Genomic DNA, 23,769 nt, shown 5'->3' with positions numbered 1-23,769 from the left:
CTGGCCAGTCATGAGTGTCTAATTGCAGTGTAGATGTACCCACAGAGTCTCTGCAGCCATTCCTGCTTATGCCATGATCTCATAACCAATTTTTCAGTTTGGTGGCTGAACCAAAAAATTGAAAATAAATGGTTTCAGGTCAACCTGAATGCAAAAAAAATTATGAATTTTTTTGTGTGTTTGTTGCCAAAACAGTTAGGTAAATTTGACACAAATTTGTGAAATGTTTCAGTTGACCCAAATCTTCTGTTTTGGGCACACACACAAAAAATGGTCAGAAAAATTCTGCTGAGCTCTGTATATCGCAGCGGAAGCAGGGTCAGGCTAGATCAGTACTTGGAAGCGAGACCTCCCGGAAAAGCCCAGGGACTGCAGAAAGTGGACTTTGTGCTTCAGCAGACTCCTTTTCGGCTAGTAGTAAACCAATGGCTCAGAATGGGGCTAGCAAGCATTGTGTTGTTGAAAGTGCCATCTTATAGGTGAGCGAGAGGCCAACATTTGGGTTGTTCAAGTTAGTGAGTGTAGGGCTTGTAGGGTACAGCCTCCGGGGTTATACAGTAGCCTGGAATATTTTGCAAGCAAGTCTGACTGCTTAGTAAGGGGGAAATAAATCTGGGTAGAAGCCTTGATCTGCACCAGGAATAGCCTGCTGTGGTGGCTGAGACAACTGAGACCCACTGCTTCAGAAAAGCGAACAAAATGTACAGAATTAGTTGCCAGGCAAACAAAAAGTTACACGTCTTTTCCCCTGGAGAGAACTGGAGCTAGAGGTTTTCATCAGCCGAACGTCAGACCTTGGGCAGAATGTAGTGAATAAATCTGAAGAGCTTTACTTTACTGTATTTGTTTCATTAAGCCACCACTAATGTAAGGGGAGAAGGAAAGTTGGAGCTGTTTCTCCAAGCCTGACACTGTGAAAACAAAATGAGCCACTCTGTGGTGTCACAGAAAGGCAGAAAAAAATGTCTGCTCCTTTTGACAGAAAATCTTCAAGAACTAGAACCCCATCGTGTCACAAATGCCAACTCTCCTTAGTTAGGAGGCAAAGTCTCTGAGGGAGCTGCGGTTTAGCAAACATTATTTTCATTCTCTCCCACCGAAAATAATATTCACCAACTCCAGCGCCCTTTTGGGGGTGGGGGGAAGCTAAAGTTTTGTGTCCATTTTTCCAACAAAATTTCCATAAAATGCCTTTGAATTATGTATTCAGAAATGAAAACTTCCAAAGGTATTTCAGGGGGTCTGGACAAGCTGCTGACAGGGAGAGAAGTGTGGCGGGGGAGGCTCAGAATGTCAACTTTTGCTCTTTGCTTTGTGGTGTCTGTCTGTCTATCATCATGTTTCTATAACCATTATTGCTGTAATATTGAAGCATGGATCAGGAACATTCCCTGCTTCCCTTTGTGACACAGCCTATAAAAATAATGTTTTCCATTACTACACAGCTTTTCATCTCACCTCACAAGCTCAACACAGGACTCACTTAGAGGGGCGTGGAAGCGAGATGCCGAGGGGCTGCAGTCTCCGGTGTTGCTGTCAAAGAATTGCCACAGGCCCAGCCAAGAGTAGTGTTTGATTCTGCGGGAGTCATGGTCAGCTGTTTTTAATCTTCAGTGATGGCTCCAGTCACTACAGGGTCTCTGGGGAAGGATCTATAAGGGAAAAAATAGAAATGAGTAACAATAATATTTAGTACCTGACCATATATGCTACTTTACCTCCAATGGAAAATGCAGGTGCTCAACACCACTGGAAATCAGGGCACTTATTAAGGTACCTAACATTAGGTACCTGAGTTTGAAAAGGCTGGCCTAAGTGACTTGCCCAAAGTTGCACAGAAGCCTATGTCAGTCTTTTATCTCAGTGGAGTTACACAAATTTATACCTGGCCTGTAGAGGGCTACAGGCTACTTTGCAAACTCCATGAGCTGCATTTTTCCCATTGGCCAACTCTGCCTAGCCATATCAAGTTGATTACATCAGTCCTATGATTCTATGATTTACAGACACAATAAAGGCTACTTTGCACTGCTAGAGCTTTGGGAAGGGGCCTTAGTGTAAATAAGACTCAAGCCCTTAACGTGTTTTTACAGGTAAATAATTATCATTTCTTATAGATCTGTGTCATGCATACAAGGCACATTTAAAGCTGCTGCTACTGGATGAACGTGCTAGGCTGAGATTTCTATAACGTAGGGGAATGTCCTGTCATGTCCTATAAATTTATTTGAATCTCAAGAGTGGCATTAAGCCCAGCCCAGTAGTAGGTGGCAATACAGAGGTGCACTACCCCCATCAAGTGCTCTGATGCATTGTGCTTCAGACAAGCAAAGTGGCTCTGGAAGTCCCAAGTGTGGTTGCAAGACAAGACTTGGAAGGTATGTCCACATTACAGGCATAGCTGCAGTAGTGTGGCTATGGTGGCACAACCACGTAGTGTAGACACAGCCTACACCAATGCAAGACGTTTTTCCCATCGGTGTAGGACCACCACACTCCTCTGAACGACAGTAGCTAGGTCAATGGAAGCATTCGTCTGTAGATATAGCTGCGTCTGCACTGGGGGATTAGGTCGCCATAGTGACATCAGTCAGGAGTGTGGATTTTTCATACCCCTGTCCAATGTAGCTGTGTCAACCTACATTTTAAGTATAGACCAGGCCAGAGCACCCATTCTGGATCAGGACAGTGAGAACCACATCACCAGAGAAGAGGGCAAAGAAGAATTCCAGGAAGATGTGGTTTCCAAGAAGGTGATTTGAAGAAGGAGAGGGAGGGATCTTGATGGAATGCAAGTGGGAGACTGTTCCAAACACAGGAACCAGGATGATACAAGGCATGGAGCCAAGATTAATGTGAAAGAATGATGAAGGGAGCAGCAAGATGAAAAGCTGGAGAGTGGCATGTAAAATGTTTTGGGTCCTTGTGGTGGAAGTGCTCAGTTACTGCAGTGGTGAGCACAGTATAAAAGCTTAAACAGAAGAGAATAGAATATTTTGTATAGAATATTTCAATATTGTATTGCATGGTGAACAGAAGCCCAAGTTATGTCAGATTGTAGGCACCTTTTACCAATATAAAACAAAGGGAGAATTCTTGTGATACTCAGGGCTCCAGATACCTAAGCAGTACAATTATGAATATAGCCACATATAGAACATATGGAGAGGAGGACATAAACAGTTTGGAGAACACTTCAATCTCTCTGGGCACGCAATCACAGACATGAAGGTCGCTATCTTACAACAAAAAAACTTCAAATCCAGACTCCAGCGAGAGACTGCTGAATTGGAATTCATTTGCAAATTGGATACTATTAATTTAGGCTTAAATAGAGACTGGGCCCTGGTCTACACTAGGACTTTAGGTCGAATTTAGCAACGTTAAATCGATTTAAACCTGCACCCGTCCACACAGTGAAGCCCTTTATTTCGACTTAAAGGGCTCTTAAAATCGATTTCCTTACTCCACCCCTGACAAGTGGATTAGCGCTTAAATCGACGTTCCCGGCTCGAATTTGGGGTACTGTGGACACAATTCGATGGTATTGGCCTCCGGGAGCTATCCCAGAGTGCTCCATTCTGACCGCTCTGGACAGCACTCTCAACTCAGATGCACTGGCCAGGTAGACAGGAAAAGAACCGCAAACTTTTGAATCTCATTTCCTGTTTGGCCAGCGTGGCAAGCTGCAGGTGACCATGCAGAGCTCATCAGCACAGGTGACCATGATGGAGTCCCAGAATCGCAAAAGAGCTCCAGCATGGACCGAACGGGAGGTACGGGATCTAATCGCTGTTTGGGGAGAGGAATCCGTGCTATCAGAACTCCGTTCCAGTTTTCGAAATGCCAAAACCTTTGTGAAAATCTCCCAGGGCATGAAGGACAGAGGCCATAACAGGGACCCGAAGCAGTGCCGCGTGAAACTGAAGGAGCTGAGGCAAGCCTACCAGAAAACCAGAGAGGCGAACAGCCGCTCTGGGTCAGAGCCCCAAACATGCCGCTTCTGTGATGAGCTGCATGCCATTTTAGGGGGTTCAGCCACCACTACCCCAGCCGTGTTGTTTGACTCCTTCAATGGAGATGGAGGCAATACGGAAGCAGGTTTTGGGGACGAAGAAGATGAGGAGGAGGAGGAGGTTGTAGATAGCTCACAGCAAGCAAGCGGAGAAACCGGTTTTCCCGACAGCCAGGAACTGTTTCTCACCCTAGACCTGGAGCCAGTACCCCCCGAACCCACCCAAGGCTGCCTCCTGGACCCAGCAGGCGGAGAAGGGACCTCTGGTGAGTGTACCTTTTAAAATGCTATACATGGTTTAAAAGCAAGCATGTGAAAGGATTACTTTGCCCTGGCATTTGCGGTTCTCCTAGATGTAGTCCTAAAGCCTTTGCAAAAGGTTTCTGGGCAGGGCAGCCTTATTTCGTCCTTCATGGTAGGACACTTTACCACTCCAGGCCAGTAACACGTACTCGGGAATCACTGTAGAACAAAGCATTGCAGTGTATGTTTGCTGGCATTCAACCAAAATCCGTTCTTTATCTCTCTGTGTTATCCTCAGGAGAGTGAGATATAATTCATGGTCACCTGGTTGAAATAGAGTGCTTTTCTTCAGGGACACTCAGAGGTGCCCGTTCCTGCTGGGCTGTTTGCCTGTGGCTGAACAGAAATGTTCCCCGCTGTTAGCCACAGGGAGGGGGGAAGGTTGAGGGGGTAGTCACGCGGTGGGAGGAGGCAAAATGCGACCTTGTAACGAAAGCACATGTGCTATGTATGTAATGTTAACAGCAAGGTTTACCCTGAAAGAGTGTAGCGACTGTTTTATAAAATGTGTCTTTTTAAATACCGCTGTCCCTTTTTTTTTCTCCACCAGCTGCATGTGTTTCAATGATCACAGGATCTTCTCCTTCCCAGAGGCTAGGGAAGCTTAGAAAGAAAAAAAACGCACTTGCGATGAAATGTTCTCCGAGCTCATGCTGTCCTCCCACACTGACAGAGCACAGACGAATGCGTGGAGGCAAATAATGTCAGAGTGCAGGAAAGCACAAAATGACCGGGAGGAGAGGTGGAGGGCTGAAGAGAGTAAGTGGCGGGCTGAAGAGAGTAAGTGGCGGGCTGAAGACAGGGCTGAAGCTCAAATGTGGCGGCAGCGTGATGAGAGGAGGCAGGATTCAATGCTGAGGCTGCTGCAGGACCAAACCAGAATGCTCCAGTGTATGGTTGAGCTGCAGCAAAGGCAGCTGGAGCACAGACTGCCACTGCTGCCCCTCTGTAACCAACCGCCCTCCTCCCCAAGTTCCATAGCCTCCACACCCAGACGCCCAAGAACGCGGTGGGGGGGCCTCCGGCCAACCAGCCACTCCACCACAGAGGATTGCCCAAAAAAAAGAAGGCTGTCATTCAATAAATTTTAAAGTTGTAAACTTTTAAAGTGCTGTGCTTAAAGTGCTGTGTGGCATTTTCCTTCCCTCCTCCACCACCCCTCCTGGGATACCTTGGTAGTCATCTCCCTATTTGTGTGATGAATGAATAACGAATGCATGACTGTGAAGCAGCAATGACTTTATTGCCTCTGCAAGCGGTGATTAAAGGGAGGAGGGGAGGGTGGTTAGCTTACAGGGAAGTAGAGTGAACCAAGGGGCAGGGGGTTTCATCAAGGAGAAACAAACAGAACTTTCACAGCGTAGCCTGGCCAGTCATGAAACTGGTTTTCAAAGCTTCTCTGATGCGTACCGCGCCCTCCTGTGCTCTTCTAACCGCCCTGGTGTCTGGCTGCGCGTAACCAGCAGCTAGGCGATTTGCCTCAGCCTCCCACCCCGCCATAAACGTCTCCCCCTTACTCTCACAGATATTGTGGAGCACACAGCAAGCAGTAATAACAGTGGGAATATTGGTTTCGCTGAGGTCTAAGCGAGTCAGTAAACTGCGCCAGCGCGCCTTTAAACGTCCAAATGCACATTCTACCACCATTCTGCACTTGCTCAGCCTGTAGTTGAACAGCTCCTGACTACTGTCCAGGCTGCCTGTGTACGGCTTCATGAGCCATGGCATTAAGGGGTAGGCTGGTTCCCCAAGGATACATATAGGCATTTCAACATCCCCAACAGTTATTTTCTGGTCTGGGAATAAAGTCCCTTCCTGCAGCTTTTGAAACAGACCAGAGTTCCTGAAGATGCGAGCGTCATGCACCTTTCCCGGCCATCCCACGTTGATGTTGGTGAAACGTCCCTTGTGATCCACCAGAGCTTGCAGCACTATCGAAAAGTACCCCTTGCGGTTTATGTACTCGGCGGCTTGGTGCTCCGGTGCCAAGATAGGGATATGGGTTCCGTCTATAGCCCCACCACAGTTAGGGAATCCCATTGCAGCAAAGCCATCCACTATGACCTGCACATTTCCCAGGGTCACTACCCTTGATATCAGCAGATCTTTGTTTGCGTGAGCTACTTGCATCACAGCAGCCCCCACAGTAGATTTGCCCACTCCAAATTGATTCCCAACTGACCGGTAGCTGTCTGGCGTTGCAAGCTTCCACAGGGCTATCGCCACTCGCTTCTCAACTGTGAGGGCTGCTCTCATCCTGGTATTCATGCGCTTCAGGGCAGGGGAAAGCAAGTCACAAAGTTCCATGAAAGTGCCCTTACGCATGCGAAAGTTTCGCAGCCACTGGGAATCGTCCCAGACCTGCAACACTATGCGGTCCCACCAGTCTGTGCTTGTTTCCCGAGCCCAGAATCGGCGTTCCACAGCATGAACCTGCCCCATTAGCACCATGATGCATGCATTGTCAGGGCCCATGCTTTCAGAGAAATCTGTGTCCATGTCCTGATCACTCACGTGACCGCGCTGACGTCGCCTCCTCGCCCGGTATCGCGTTGCCATGTTCTGGTGCTGCATATACTGCTGGATAATGCGTGTGGTGGTTGATGTGCTCCTAATTGCCAAAATGAGCTCAGCGGCCTCCATGCTTGCCTTGGTATGGCGTCCGCACAGAAAAAAGGCGCGGAACGATTGTCTGCCGTTGCTCTGACGGAGGGAGGGGCGACTGACGACACGGCTTACAGGGTTGGCTTCAGGGAGCTAAAATCAACAAAGGGTGTGCCTGTACATCAAGGAGTATTTCAGGCAGGACTGCACGGAGGGTTCCAATAAGAAATGGTGCACCAAAGTTATCGTTGTTATTGGAACAAGGAGGTTAGCCTGGCCTCTGATTGATACATGGCTAGATTTACCTCGCTGCGCCTTCTCTGTGAGTGACTGCAGTGTGATCTAGACAGGGGAGGAGGAAAATGAGTACAAAACAAATCTGGTCTATTTCTTGTTCTGACCCACTCCATCTATCCTTTACATCTTTGGCTGGCAGCAGACGGTGCAGAAGGACTGCATGCCATCCACATCTCATGGCTGCTTGGCAGAAGATGGTACAGTACGACTGCTAGCCATCTTCATCTCTTGCCTGCCTGGCATAAGATGGTACAATACGACTGCTAGCAATCCTCATCTCTTGCCTGCCTGGCAGAAGATGGTACAGTACGACTGCTAGCAGTCCGTATCGCCTGCCCGCTCACCATAAGACGGTTCAATAGGACTGCAGGACTAAAGAGAATGACCTGGTCAAGTCACCCAAATTTAGTCCCTGCGCCCATGTCTGCCCAGGCGCTCCCAGCCGACGTGGCCAGGAGCACCTCGGACACGACGAGGACGACTACCAGTCGTATTGCACCGTCTGCTGCCAGAAGGCAATGGGTTGCTGCTACTGTGCAGCAAAGCCGTACCGCGTCTGCCAGCACCCAGGAGACATAGGGTGACGGTTACCTGAGCTGGCTCCATGCTTGCCGTGGTATGGTGTCTGCACAGGTAACTCATGAAAAAAGGCGCGAAACGATTGTCTGCCCTTGCTTTCACGGAGGGAGGGAGGGAACGGGGGCCTGACGACACGTACCCAGAACCACCCGCGACAATGTTTTAGCCCCATCAGAGTGCTCCATTGTGAGTGCTCTGGACAGCACTCTCAGATGCCCGATTGTTTGCCATTGCTCTGACGCTGGGAGGGGCGCTTACAGGGTTGGCTTCAGGGAGCTAAAATCAACAAAGGGGGTGGCTTTACATCAAGGAGTATTTCAGGCAGGACTTCACGGAGGGTTCCAATAAGAAATGGTGCACCTAAGTTATCGTTGTTATTGGAACAAGGAGGTTAGCCTGGCCTCTGATTGATACATGGCTAGATTTACCTCGCTGCACCTTCTCTGTAAGTGACTGCAGTGTGATCTAGAAGAATGAGTCCCCTAGACAGGGGAGGGGGGGAAGCAAATCTGGTCTATTTCTTGTTTTGATCCACTCCATCTATCTTTTACATCTTTGGCTGGCAGCAGACGGTGCAGAAGGACTGCATGCCATCCACATCTCATGGCTGCTCGGCAGAAGATGGTACAGTACGACTGCTAGCAGTCCGTATCGCCTGCCCGCTCACCATAAGACGGTTCAATAGGACTGACTGCAGGACTAAAGAGAATGACCTGCTCAAGTCACTCCAAATTTAGTCCCTGCGCCCATGTCTGCCCAGGCGCTCCTGATCGACCTCACAGAGGCGACCAGGAGCACCTCAGACATGACGATGACGGCTACCAGTCGTACTGTACCGTCTGCTGCCACAAGGCAAGGGGTTGCTGCTACTGTGTAGCAATGCCGTACCGCGTCTGCCAGCATCCAGGAGACATAGGGTGACGGTTACCTGAGCGGGCTCCATGCTTGCCGTGGTATGGCGTCTGCACAGGTAACTCAGGAAAAAAGGCGCAAAATGATTGTCTGCCCTTGCTTTCATGGGGGGAGGGAGGGTGGGAACGGGGGCCTGACGATATGTACCCAGAACCACCCGCGACAATGTTTTAGCCCCATCAGGCATTGGGATATCAACCCAGAATTCCAATAGGCAGCGGAGACTGCGGGAACTGTGGGATAGCTACCCACAGTGCAACGCTCCGGAAGTCGACGCTTGCCTCGGTACTGTGGAAGCGCTCCGCCGAGTTAATGCACTTAATGCACTTAGAGCATTTTCTGTGGGGACACACACACTCGAATATATAAAACCGATTTCAAAAAAACCGACTTCTATAAATTCGACCTAATTTCGTAGTGTAGACATACCCTGGGAGTGGCTAAGTCATTATGCAAGGTAGCCTATTTCCCCTTGTTTTTTCCTACCCCCCCCCCCAGACATTCTGGTTAAACTTGGATTTAAACTTGGAGAGTGGTCAGTTTGGATGAGCTATTGCCAGCAGGAGAGTGAGTTTGTGTGTGTGTGTCCCGGGGGGGTGGGGAGGTGAGAAAGCCTGGATTTGTGCTGGAAATGGCCCACCTTGATTATCATGCACGTTGTAGGGAGAGTGGTCACTTTGGATGAGCTATTACCAGCAGGAGAGTGAGTTTGTGTGCGTGGTTTTTAGAGGGGGGTGAGGGGGTGAGAGAACCTGGATTTGTGCAGGAAATGGCCCACCTTGATTATCATACGCATTGTGAAGAGAGTGGTCACTTTGGATGGGCTATTACCAGCAGGAGAGTGAGTTTGTGTGTGTGGGGGGGGGGGGGGGGGCGGAGGGTGAGAAAACCTGGATTTGTGCTGGAAATGGCCCAACTTGATGATCACTTTAGATAAGCTATTACCAGCAGGAGAGTGAGTTTGTGTGTGTATGGGGGTGGGGGGGTGAGAAAACTTGGATTTGTGCTGGAAATGGCCCACCTTGATTATCATGCACATTGTAGGGAGACTGGTCACTTTGGATAAGCTATTACCAGCAGGAGAGTGAGTTTGTGTGTGTGGTTTTTGGAGGGGGGTGAGGGAGTGAGAGAACCTGGATTTGTGCAGGAAATGGCCCACCTTGATTATCATACACATTGTGAGGAGAGTGGTCACTTTGGATGGGCTATTACCAGCAGGAGAGTGAGTTTGTGTGTTGGGGGGGCGGAGGGTGAGAAAACCTGGATTTGTGCTGGAAATGGCCCAACTTATCACTTTAGATAAGCTATTACCAGCAGGACAGTGGGGCGGGAGGAGGTATTGTTTCATGGTCTCTGTGTGTATATAATGTCTTCTGCAGTTTCCACGGTATGCATCCGATGAAGTGAGCTGTAGCTCACGAAAGCTCATGCTCAAATAAATTGGTTAGTCTCTAAGGTGCCACAAGTACTCCTTTTCTTTTTGCGAATACAGACTAACACGGCTGTTACTCTGAAACCTGTCATAAACAGTTTAATTACACAAGTAAAGGATGACCGCATAACCCATCTGGGGTTGAATAAAGCTGACCCCTTGGTTTCTTCCAAGTGTCAGTGTTTCCATTATTAACGCCTGTTTCAAGGATATGTAACTTGGCTGTAGAAATCTGGTCAGAATTCCTTACTTCTCAATATATGTGGTCTCAGGCCAGCATCACTTGGTGATTTTTAGCATATATTCATAACAATGATGGAGCTGCCTTTGAGTTATAGGTGATATCACCCGTATGGTGATATCAACAAATCATGGTGCTTAGAGCCTGGGAGTGGAGGTTGGATATGCCGTGGGTAGAACTAAATTAAGATCTTCATTTGGCATTTTTGTTGTATTTTACACCTAATGTACCCATAAGAAACAAAGGAAAGTCTGTTTTAACATTTATGTGTGTATGTTTGGAGCCAAATTCTCCCCCTCAATTATACTATGGCAACCCCCAGACTTAAATGAGGTAGCAGCAGTAGAACAGAAAAGAAAATTTGATTCTGAATGTTTTGATTTGCTGGTTACATAAATGTGTTTAAAATTCCCCTTGGTTTTCATGACCAAACCCTGGGAGTATTACCTGCTTGGAGGATTTCTTGAGTTATTATCTAACCTATCAGTCTCTCTGTCTGTCTATCTAAGTGTTTTATACTGCTGCCAATCACCAAAGTAGCAGAGCCCCTTCCCCATAATAGCAATAGCAAAGTCTCTCGTGTACTTCATAGTCTCTGATTCTTCGCCCATTGATTTGTTACAGATTTTTTTGTATTTATTTGTTCATTCATTTTGAGGGGAGGTTGTTTGGAGATGAGGGGTGTCTGTGTTGTGAATGCCATTCTTGCTATATGGAAGTGTGTCTTTGGAGAGGAAGGTGTTACAACTTGGCCCTGTGCCCCTCTGTGTAATCAGCAATCTGTTGCAAGTGGACCCAGTTTGAGCTGGATCCAACATGCTTCAAAAGGCATCTGGGTCTGGGTAGAATCTAGTCATTGTTTCTAGCTCTGGAACCATAGGACACACTTGCAGGCTCAGACCTCTTGTCTGATGCCCTTCTTTGGGAGATGGGACTCTGCAGTCCAGTTGCCCCTGACCCCAAAACCAGTGCTTCAGACCTCTGAGCCCCCCTCATCTTTTTCATGTGCTCTCTCAAAGTCCCACCTATGCTGTGGGCTCTCTGGTCTTCTAGTTTAACCCCTTTGGGGACAATGTGACAGGGAATCATGGAACACAGGTTTAGCATAGGAATTTCTTCACCACAGTCACTTTACTCTTCCAAGCATCCTCTCAAAGTTGATGGCCCTAGATTGCCTCCTTGATGGCTTCTCCATTATGATTTAACTGGGAATTGGTCCTGCTTCGAGCAGGTGGTTGGACTAGATGACCTTCTGGGTTCCCTTCCAACCCTGATATTCTATGATTCTATGATTCTATGATCCTTCAATAAGGTGTCAACCATCTTTCCTTAGCAAGGTGGCTATATGGAATGCAGTTCCATAAGCTTGCTTTGTGCAAGGTTAGAGGTGTTCAGCACGGTACAAGATTAGGGTGACCATATGTTCCATTTTGGCCAGCCTTTTTAAGCCCTGTCCCGGACATCCTGACTTTTTTTGGCAAAACTGGGCATTTGGTCTTGTTTGCTCTTGCCAAGCTGGCAAAAGCAAATGGGACAAATGCCCAGTTTTTCCAAAAAAGTGGGGTGCGCCTCCCTAGGGGGACAAGGAGGAACATACAATAGGGCAAGCAGCGACGCTGGGCGGTGGTACTCAGGTGGTCAGCCCCAGCCTCAGGAGGCAGGGCTTGGGTGAGTGGCAATGCCAAGGGGCTGGGCCAGCCCCGTATGGGAGCGAGAGGCCATGGGGCAGCCCCATGTGTGGTGGGGGCTCAGGCGAGCAATAACACCAGGTAGCTCAGGTGAGCCCATGTGGGAGGAGTAGGAGGGCCTTGGGCCAGCCCCGCACAGTGTCCTGTTTTCACTTTCGGAAATCTGGTCACCCTATACAAGATGGAGGTCCTAATAGAAAATTGAATTTACCATTTGCTAATGACACATCCTGTTCTGTCACAGAAGGTTTGGTAGCATTTCCTAAAAGCCTGTCTGACTTTGGGTTTGCCTAATTTCCGCAGGAAGTTCCTTCCGCAGCCCAATCCCATCCAACATCAATTTCATCCTGCATGCTGGAAGATGAAATGGTCTAATGTTGCCTGGTATACTTGGTGTCTAGTTAGAAAGGAAACACAATTCCAGTAAAATATTCTTTATTATTAGATATAAAACATTTTGGGCCAAATTCTACTCTCAATTACAGCAGTGTAAATCCACCAAAGCCAGAATTTCTCACTGTATATGTATGTTTAAAAAAACGAATCTTGTTAGACAAAATCTGATCTGACTTGCACCTGTTTTACAGTGGTGCGTCTCTATAAACTCTTGATTTATATTGGTGGAAGTGAGAGGAGAATCAGGCCCAACAGGACCAGTTCTTTAAGGGTCAGTCTGCAGCACAACTAATCCTCTGCATCAAGTGTGATTTATTAGGCAATTGCTCACATCACATGGCCTCCTCTGGAACACCAGCAAGTCGGACAAATAACACATTATAGATTCATAGACTAACACTCTCATTTCATGGACAGCAAAGAAAAATAAAACAGCTCAAATTCCATGATTTACACTGCTCTTGCAGTGTCTTTTTCCTAAATGGCTATTTTTTGTGCCAACTGCTATTCCAAATATGATTGTTAAAAATCATTTATTAGGTATCGAGAAGTGAAACTGTCCAGCTTATCTAAAAATAAAACACACAGTTACATGGACGGGGGGTGGGGGATAAATATACATATATTACCATGAATTTCGAAAGCATACATTGAGGAAGTCTGCATTTTCTGTGCAATGAGAAAACAGACGAATTCTATTAATGGATGTAACATGTGGGTTGGGTTTAAGCTAGAGTGTAGTTTGAATAGGGATGTCAAAGCCAATTTATTGTAACATATTTTTCCTTTCAAAATATTTTAAGAAGTACCAAAGTTTGCACAACATCTTGGCAAGCTGGTCTGTGGAAAGGAATACTCTCTGTCTCACAGCTAACATACGGGCTGAAGAATGTGACAGTGGCTGAGCAATTCTGGATTATTTCTTGAATTGAAAAGAATGTGTGCAAGACAGAATTGTGTAAAAGCCCATTAAATTTTCAGAGGTGCAATTGTAATGCTGCCCTGGGGGCTGCAGGTGGCTCCAACAGAAAGTTGTGGGTTTTATTTCATATTTAGACTGTTAAATGCTTTACTTATATGGCCCTGTCTGAATGCCCCAGAATTATTTTAAATTAGAAATAATAATAACCATCAATAGACAGACAAAGTGAGTGAGGTAAGATCTGTTGTTGGACCAACTTCTGTTGGTGAGAGAGACAAGCTTTCAGGATTCACAAAGGACCTGAAGAAGAGCTCTGTGGAGCTTGAAGGCTTTCTTCTTTCCCCGCCAGAAGCTAGTCCAGTGAAAGGTATTACCTCACTCTCCCATATCCTGGGATCAACATGGCTATAACAATACTGCAAACAGTGGCCAGCAATGTATTTTTTTCCTTCCCAGCTGGTAGGAGAAGTAATTGGATTAATTTACAGTTTGTTTTTCATGTATGTTTTGGTTGGGTGTGTGTGTCTGTGTATGTGTGTGTAGAACTTATTGAGGGAAAGCTAAGTCACAGAAATTAACTTTGCATGTAGTTCTCAGGGTAGCCATTCCTGTCTCTTGTGAGAGTGAGTTCTATAGTCTAATTTTGGCGCCTGTGAAAGTTCTGACTCTGGCATTCATGAGTCTCTGTCATTGGTGAAGTATAATTATCCCAGTGGAATGTAGCTGTCGTGGAAGATCATAGTCATGGAGGGAGAGGTCGTCTCTCAAGTAGCTAGAAGAATCCAGTGGACAGAATCCTGGAGTTAGACTCTAATCACTGGGGGAGCCCGTGCAGACCGTGGAGCACCAGGGTGATGTGTTCTTGGACACCTATGGTGTGGAGCAGACAGGCTGCTGCATATTGTATCAACTGGAGGTTTTTCAGATTGCATGGCTTCATTTCTATGAGTTGTAATAATTGAGCCTAAATGTCAGGAAAATAATGTCCCCATCATTTTAGCTAACTCCCCAGTAACTCCTGTCTGATCTATAGCTGCGCAACTTTGTGCATGTGGCATTGGAGTGCTCCAGGTTTTTGTGTGATAATACGGGGACAGAGGTAGCTCTTTTTCTATATTTATGGAAGGGTGGAGGTCTGTCTACTGTTGCTGTAAGCAAGACCTTTTTTTTTAGTCTAGTTTGTAACAAGAAAGTAAACAGAACACATATAGTTGAAAGAGCAGGAGCAAGGGGTGGAGTCTTGGGGGAAGAGGAGGGGCCAGGGCAGGGTCATGGAGAGGGCAGGGCTCCTGCTTTTGCCTTTTGAAAAGATGGTCGCCCTACCCTTCCTCTCCGCACCCCAGTGTGGCCTTTTGTGGAAAACTACAGAGAGGAGCCAGCCGATTGGGCCAGAAGCAGCCAAAACCGGGACCACTGAACATTCAGAGAACTTCAACAGTGTTGATTGGACTTGTTCTGCCTTGTGCTGATTGGCCATTTGCTCCAAACCTCTCCCCCCCACACACACATCGTCTCTTCACCTCAGATTCACTCCACACCTCCCTTACCTTCTCAGCCCCTGTTCTGACCCCTCTTCCTCCCTCCCTTCTCCTTTCGTCCCATTTAGAGAATCCCCTCCTAATTTACCCCTCCCCACAAAAAAAAAAATCATGGAACTACCATGTCATTTGCTGCCATAACATTGTTCCCTCTGCTTGTGTATTAGACCCCTCTCCCCACCCTGCGTCTGTCTTGTCTCATTAGACTGTAAACGCTTCCACTCTTTTCTTTCACAGAGATTGTTCCTGGGGGAACATGAAGGAGCCAATGCAAAGGCACCAGTCATTGCACAGTGAAGTGACAAGTAACCACTTTCTTGTTTTCTAACAAGGTTACAAATAGCTGTCACTTCTAATAGAGAGTCTCAATATAATAGTTGTTGTTCCTAACCAAATTTTAGGTGTCAGTAGATACAGTGTTTGTTGCCATGTAATCATACAAATTGCCATGTGTTCTTATGGGAGTTCTCTGTAAAATTCCTAGGACAGCTCAGTTACTTCCTTTGAGGTTCCATAAACTCCTGTTAGAATGTCAAGGTTTCCCACTGAAACCACATGGTAGGTTTTCAAAGCTTTCCATACAGTGTTAGAGTTACTTCCTCTGCTTGATTCTTTATCTGAGCCTTTGTTGTCAGTCTCTTGTCCTGCAGCTTAAAGAGCAGCGTCCCACACTTGATCTTTAATAATCTAAGTGTGTAAAAAGAGTCATTGCCTTTTCTTGATGATTTTTAATTTTATTTTATTCATTTTCTCATTCATAAGATGTTTCTTCTTTTTCAGGATCAACACTCTGTGATAGGCCAAGGTGCAGGCCCCAGTCCAAGTTCCAGTACTTGCTCAAATCCAAGCACTGGAAGTGGTTACATGAACTCATCCCAGCAATCAACGTTGAATCAACAACTGATGGAAAAGAAACAGGCGTTGCAGAGGCAGATGATGGAGCAAAAGCAGCAGCTCCTTCTACAGCAGCAGATGTTGGCAGAAACAGTAAATTTTCTTTTTAATTCCTATTTTATGTCTAATAAATTTCCATCGGATTCATAGATGGAAAAGATCGGTTAGATCACTTTGTCCGTCCACTGAACATTCACGCTTGTTTCCTATAGAATATTCTTGATCACTCTGTTCAGCCTATTTTAAATTATTCAAGTGCTGAAGCTTCCACTACTTCCTTTGGGAGACTATTCCACCGTCTGACTGTTCTCACCATTAGGAGATTTTTCCTGATATTGAGCCTAAATTTCCCTTAGCTCAGTTTCATTTTAATACTCCAGATTATGGCCCTAGTCCAGCAAACCACATGCTTAATTTTAAGCATGTGAGTGGCCCCAATGGACCTGATTCTCATTTATACTGCAGCCACTGTGACCACTCTGGCTATGTAGAAAGGCTTCAAAGTGATATAAATTATGTTTACACCCACTTTAAGGCTTCTTTACATGGGCAGAGTGGTGTAAAGTGCTCTTAGTGCAAAGGGGAATCAGGAGCATTGACTTCAATGTCAGGTGCTTAAAGTTAAGCACTTGCTTAAGTAGCTTGCTGGATCATGGGCTGTATAAATCCCATTTCATATTGTTGACACACCTTTAGATACTAGCAGCCAGTTACCATATTTCCCCTTTGGTTTGAGGGAAGGCAGAGAGTTTCTCTTTGTGTGGCAGGATCGTCATGTTATGAGATACAGGATGTGCACATGCTGCCTTATTTGTAGTTCTGAATCCTAGGGGCCCAATTCTTCGTTACCCTGTAGCTTGTGCAGCCATTAACACTATTGTAAAGTGGATGTGAAATCATACCAGTTTGATTGGTAGCTCCTTATATCCACTTTGCACTGGTGTCGATTACTGTATAAGGGGTGGAACCATGGAGAATCAGGCCCTACAAGCATCTTGAGAAGTGCTAAAAGGAAAGTAAACGAAAGTTAAGGGGAAAATTAAAATAATAACTGCAGAGTGAATCCCTCTGTGGATCAGCTTGTGTTTGTTTTTGTTTTGCACTTGTTATACACACACAAGTTCATAGACACACACATAAAACAATCTCAGTTGCAATTTAAAGGAACTGCTGCAGACCAAGATTTTTATGAGAATTAAAAGGTTTCTGTTCTTCACAAGGGTTCAGGTTGGACAGTTCGTTAAGATGAGCCTGATCAATCTTAATCAGATCACAGGTTCCAAAACTGGAATACGGAAATGCCTGAATACCACAACAAAGAGTGTTCTCACAGTGTTTATAACCATGGCTGGAAGCAGAAGAACCAGATTTCTCACAAAAAGGTCTGTTTGTGTGAGATTTCAGGCAGAAGAGGTCAGAATAGTTCTGATTTCTGATCACCTTCAGATAAACATCCAGAGCCTGATTCTCATTTACATCAAGGCCCCTTTTCACCATTCTGGCAATGTAAAGAATCTTGAAAATAAATTGTAATTTACATCTGCTTTAATGCCCCTGGACATTGCCAGAGTGGTGTACAGGAGCCTTTGTGTAAATGAGAAACCTCCCTCCCCTTCCCCACCCCAAAACTTTTGGATATTTAGGCCATGTCTACTGAGTTAAGTCGACTTAAGTTACGTTGATGACCATAAGCCACTTTAATTACATTGGTTGTGCACATCCACACAATACTCCTTGTGTTGGCAGAGCACGTCCACAGCTGGTGCTCTGGCATCGACAGAGAGAGAGCGTTGCGTGGTAGGTAGCTATCCCACTATGGAACTCGCCACCCTCTGCCACTTGGAGATCTGGGAGCAGATCGCAATGCATCATGGGGGTATGCTCACTGTCCCATGATACAGTACTGTCCGTCCCATCATTCCAAGGGCTTCCGACTTTGTTTTGCTCCATTTTTGAACAGCCCTTGTAAACTCTGCTCCTGCCATCTCTGCCTGAAAACATGGATCCTGAACTGCTGACCAGTCTAGTGATGAGTGTCGTGAACACAATGCAGCTGGGCCTACAGTATTTCATGAGCTGCGAAATAGAAAGTGAATCTGTGTGCAATGGAAAGTAACAATTCAAGATTGCTGCTGGCATGCTTGGAGCAGCTGCATACGGTGGACCGTTGGTACTGGGCTTGGGAAACTAGCACTCAGTGGTGGGATCACATTGTGATGCATGTCTGGGATGACAAGCAGTGGCTGCAGAACTTTTGGATATGCAAAGCCACATTCCTGGAACTGTGTGCAAGGACACCAGAATGACAGCTGCCCTCACAGTGGAAAAGTAAGTGGTGACCGAACACATCAACGGAAAGGGCTATTTCTCCATGGTCTTGAAGGCACTGGTGGATCATTCTGTTTCACTCACATCAATGCGGGGTGATCAGGGAAGGTTCATGATGCATGCATCTTTACAAACCCTGGAGTGCACAGAAAGCTGCATACTGGGGCTTTCTTTCCAGACTAGAAGATTCCAATAGGGGATGTTCAAATGCCCATAGTGATCCTGGGAGACCACACGTACCCCTTGCTCCCATGGCTCATGAAGCCTTACACCGGCAGGCTAGACAGCAGCAATGAGCACTTCAACAACAGGCTCAGCTGAATGTGATTGTTGAATGTGCCTTTGGCAGATTAAAAGGTCACTGGCGCTGCTTTTTTGGCAGGCTAGACCTCATTGAGGACAATATTCCGATGGTCGTAGCAGCCTGCTGTGCTCTGCATAACATTTGCAAAGTGAAGGGGGAAAAGTTTCCTCAGGAGTGAGGTGGATCGGCTGGCTGCTGATTTTGAGCAGCCAGATACCTGAGCAATTAGAGAGGCTCAGCAGGATGATTTTTGAATCAGGGAGGCTTTGAAGGAGCATTTTAACAGTGAGCCCCAGTAATGTGTCTTTATGTGATGCATTTGGCCAGGCAATGTTTACTTGCCACCTTGAGTGACCCCTGTAATGCTTGCTTCCTGAGCTTGAATTGTTCCTGAGCAAATGTTCCTGCCTGTAGCAACTGTGCTTTAATTTTAGCAGCAACTACCATGAGTCCTGCACAGAGGTGCTCAGACTGTCGCGCTATGAGGGACTTGAGCATTTCTGTCTGGCCCTCCAGTAGCTTTATCATCCACCCCTGTCCATCTGTCATCCACTCCTGCCCCTGCCTCCTCTCCAGGCTATCCAGTCTGAGTTTTCATTAATTGTCTCCATCCATGCTCTTGTTTCGCTATCTGCTGTATCTCTAGACTGCAGCACTTCGCAAAACATAGAATCATAGAATCATAGAATCATAGAATATCAGGGTTGGAAGGGACCCCAGAAGGTCATCTAGTCCAACCCCCTGCTCAAAGCAGGACCAATTCCCAGTTAAATCATCCCAGCCAGGGCTTTGTCAAGCCTGACCTTAAAAACCTCTAAGGAAGGAGATTCTACCACCTCCCTAGGTAACGCATTCCAGTGTTTCACCACCCTCTTAGTGAAAAAGTTTTTCCTAATATCCAATCTAAACCTCCCCCACTGCAACTTGAGACCATTACTCCTCGTTCTGTCATCTGCTACCATTGAGAACAGTCTAGAGCCATCCTCTTTGGAACCCCCTTTCAGGTAGTTGAAAGCAGCTATCAAATCCCCCCTCATTCTTCTCTTCTGCAGGCTAAACAATCCCAGCTCCCTCAGCCTCTCCTCATAACTCATGTGTTCCAGTCCCCTAATCATTTTTGTTGCCCTTCGCTGGACTCTCTCCAATTTATCCACATCCTTCTTGAAGTGTGGGGCCCAAAACTGGACACAGTACTCCAGATGAGGCCTCACCAATGTCCTCCTTATCCTCCTTACTCCTCCTGGTTCACCTCCTTGCCTGATGGAGGTGCTCTGCTGGTGTGTATGAGTTGGCCGTCAAGGGCTTATCTGCAGAAGCAAAAGAAACAGTGAACAGAGACAGTATTGTGAGTGCACAGCCGTGAATCATAAAAGTTATATACACCTCTTCCTCACTGTCTCTTGGCTAGCACACAGGTTGGCGCAAGTCCCAAATATGGTGAGTTCAGAGGTGGGTGATTGGGAAGGGGGAATGGGCAAGAGGGGACAATTGGTCTGGGTGGTTTGTGAAGAGGGCCTAGGGAGACTATTGTGAATATTTTTTAGAATGGTAGCTGTGTTAGTCTGTATCAGCAAAAATAACAAGGAGTCCTTGTGGCACCTTAGAGACTAACAAATTTATTTAGGCATAAGCTTTCGTGGGTTAGAACCCACTTCATCAGATGCATGGAGTGAAAATACAGGAGCAGGTATAAATACATGAAAGGATGGGGGTTGCTTAACGAAGTGTGAGGTCAGTCTAATGAGATAAATCAATTAACAGCAGGATACCAATGGAGGAAAAATAATTTTTGAAGTGGTAAGAGAGTGGCCCATTACAGACAGTTGACAAGAAGGTGTGAGTAACAGTAGGGAGAAATTCGTATTAGGAAAATATTGGCACCCTTTTCCATAGGCTGGGGTAATCAAACCCAATATCTCACTCCTGAGGGTAACCCAGGATGCAAGGGTGCATCTTCTGCATACGTGTGGCTTCAGACGGGGTCCGTATGCTGCTCATGTGTGTGCCACTTTGGTCCCTGCAGAAATAATTGCCGGTTGGCACGGCAAAAGTTTCCTACAGCGGGGGGAGAAACAAGGCAGATCTACCAAGGAACCTTCAGCAGAGGATTGCAGAGTACCTACACGAATGTTTCCTAGAGATCTCTATGGAGGATTCCCGGGACATCCCGGTGTACATTAACAAACTTTTCCGCCAGGCCCACACCATGTAGCTGTATAGGCTCTTTTGTTAATTTTTATCTCGTCTCCCTCATCTACCATATAACAAAATAAATGAGACCTCAATCTCCTATCACCTTGCAATATCAAAGCAAAACGCCTGCTTACCAGAGCTTGCCTCTCTTGCTTCATGCACTCCACAGCCGGAGTGCTGGGACTGGCTAGACCCCTCCGGAGTCAAAAACAGGTCCTGGCTCGCCATGCCACCAGACGACCCTGTCGCATGTCCCATATCCTCCTCCAACTCCACTTCCTCATCTACTGGGTCGTCCTCAGGGCTGACTCTGCTGCCTGCTGCCTCCTGTCCCCCTGAAGTATCCACAGGGCTCTTGACAGTGGAGGTGGGGTCGCTGCTGAGGATGGTGAGCAGCTCCTCGTAGAAGCAGCACGTTTTTGGCGCTGCACCAAAGCAATGGTTGGCCTTCCTTGCCTTCTGGCCCGCCTGCCTCAGCTCCTTGATCTTAGCACAGCACTGCTGCGTGTCTCTTCTCCTGCATGCCACGAGCAATCTGCCCCAGATATCAAAGTTCCTATGGCAGGAGCAAAGCTGCCACTGCACAGCCTCCTCTCCCCACAGACCCAGCAGATCCAACAGCTCCAGTGTATTCCAGGCAGGAGTGCGGAAAGCCGGCATGGTCAGCTGGGGAGATGCTGTGTGAACAGTCCAAGCTGAGCAAACAGGAAGAGGAATTTTAAAAGTTCCCGGGCCTTTAAACAGGGGAGGGATGCATGCCTGTGTACCTGCATGGAAACAGAGTTCAAACTGCTGACCAGAGCGGTCAGGATGGGCATTGTGGGACACCTCCTGGAGACCAATTAGGGCAACATAAGCCAGAGCAGTGTCTACGTTGCTCTAACTATGTCACAAAAAGCTCTATGCCGCTCGTTGAGGTGGTTTAATTTTGTCAGCATAGCAGGGGAGTTACATCAGTGGGAGGAGCATTTCAGTGTGTACACCTCTACTGGTTCATCGACAAAAGTCAGCTTTTGTCAACAAAACTGTGTAGCGGAGACAAGGCCCTATTCTAACTGTGATTCTGAAATTTGTGCCCTTTGAGGTTTGCAGATTACTACTTGCCACCTTCCTCAGCTCTGATCAGAAAATCTCTTCTTTTCCTCACCCCAAATATAGCTTATGTTTCAGATAAAGGAGAGAGGTTGGACAGACTTTGCTGGCAGGCTGACAGAGAGAGCAGGTTGTAGAGTCTCAGAGCTGTTTGGATACAGAGGATGTTCAGCTCCCCTTGCTAGCAAGCAGATGGTGGGAATCTTCACAGACCACCCACATGCTGCCTCTGTGAACCTTCAGAGGACACGTCCCCTGCTCACTGGTGTGCGTGCTGGGTTGTTAGATGTGAGCAGATTCCTTCTGTCTGAAGGTTTGACAACTCATGGAGAGCGTCACAACTTGGGCTTCTGGGTTTTGGCGTGTATTTGCTGGGGGGGCAAAGAGGGGGGATATGCTTCCTGCTTCTCACAAACAGTAAGCAGTAAGCCAAGGGGCCGAGGTTTTGAGATTATTTTCCCAGCATTTTTTTGGTGGAGGCTGCTCCGGCTCTGCCCGCCTCAGACCAAGGCCCACCCTATTCCCAAGCATGAAACACAAGTGCACTGCTTAGCACGCTGAGGAGCAGGAGTGAGATTCAGGAGATTAAGGGACAGGAAGCACAATTCCAGGAGCGACTGGGTGTAAATCAATGCTGCTGATTTAGTAGTTTATTATTATATAAATATGTGGTAAACAAATAAAGGTGAAAGCCCAAATACTTACTCATACTTGCTGACACTGAGGGTCATTCCTGGGAGGAGTCATTGCTTGTGAGCTTATGAGTAGCACTCTGGAGACATAGATTTTTAAGTCAAACAAGACTGTACTTGCTTACACATGCCAGGAGGCGTATTAGGGCTGGTCTTGTACCATAAAAATCAATGGAGTTTTGCCAGTGTGTTCAATATGTGTCGGCTCAAGCCCTTAATGAGGATGATGTGGTTTGTGCTGTTGACATGGACAGATTATGAATCTAGCACCTTGAACTTCTTGCCTGCAAGGTGGTGGGCTCCCTCAGCAGCCAGGGAGAATTCAGTGCTGTGGCCAAGTCTCTTTTCAGGCCTTTGCCTCAGGTTAAAAAACAAACAGAAGCTATTCCCTTGGAGCAAACAGGCTGCATCTCTGTCTCCCTGGAAGAGGATACATCCCTCTCTTTACAGTGCAGCTGAATTATGTGACAGTGTCATAAACATAAAGGGAAGGGTAAACCCCTTTGAAATCCCTCCTGGCCAGGGGAAAGCTCCTCTCACCTGTAAAGGGTTAAGAAGCTAAAGGTAACCTCGCTGGCACCTGACCAAAATGACCAATGAGGAGACAAGATACTTTCAAAAGCTGGGAGGAGGGAGAGAAACAAAGGGTCTGTGTGTCTGTCTATATGCTGGTTTTCTGCCAGGGATAGACCAGGAATGGAGTCTTAGAACTTTTAGTAAGTAATCTAGCTAGGTATGTGTTAGATTATGATTTCTTTAAATGGCTGAGAAAAGAATTGTGCTGAATAGAATAACTATTTCTGTCTTGTATCTTTTTTGTAACTTAAGGTTTTGCCTAGAGGGGTTCTCTATGTTTTTGAATCTAATTACCCTGTAAGATATCTACCATCCTGATTTTACAGGGGGGATTTCTTTATTTCTATTTACTTCTATTTTTATTAAAAGTCTTCTTGTAAGAAAACTGAATGCTTTTTCATTGTTCTCAGATCCAAGGGTTTGGGTCGGTGGTCACCTATGCAAATTGGTGAGGCTTTTTATCCAACATTTCCCAGGAAAGGGGGTGTGCAAGTGTTGGGAGGATTGTTCATTGTTCTTAAGATCCAAGGGTCTGGGTCTGTAGTCACCTAGGCAAATTGGTGAGGCTTTTTACCAAACCTTGTCCAGGACGTGGGGTGCAAGGTTTTGGGAAGTATTTTGGGGGGAAAGACGCGTCCAAACAGCTCTTCCCCAGTAACCAGTATTAGTTTGGTGGTGGTAGCGGCCAATCCAAGGACAACGGGTGGAATATTTTGTACCTTGGGGAAGTTTTGACCTAAGCTGGTACAGATAAGCTTAGGAG

The 23,769-nt window shown here is 46.6% G+C and overlaps 1 protein-coding gene across 2 annotated transcripts in view; it reads left to right on the top strand.

Annotated features, from left to right (window-relative positions):
• MAML2 (mastermind like transcriptional coactivator 2) overlaps window positions 1-23,769 on the top strand; it is a 298,978-nt gene that overhangs the window by 263,551 nt on the left and 11,658 nt on the right. For both annotated transcript variants that reach the window (XM_084634992.1, XM_084634991.1), the window contains exon 4: window positions 15,708-15,914. In XM_084634992.1, the coding sequence (XP_084491118.1) occupies window positions 15,708-15,914 (207 nt within the window). The remainder of the gene's footprint in view (window positions 1-15,707; window positions 15,915-23,769) is intronic.

The sequence above is a fragment of the Lepidochelys olivacea genome (genome assembly GCF_965140295.1).
Source record: "Lepidochelys olivacea isolate rLepOli2 genome assembly, chromosome: 1".
In the NCBI taxonomy this organism is placed as follows: Eukaryota; Metazoa; Chordata; order Testudines; family Cheloniidae; genus Lepidochelys; species Lepidochelys olivacea.
This window is presented reverse-complemented; position numbering and strand designations above follow the sequence as displayed.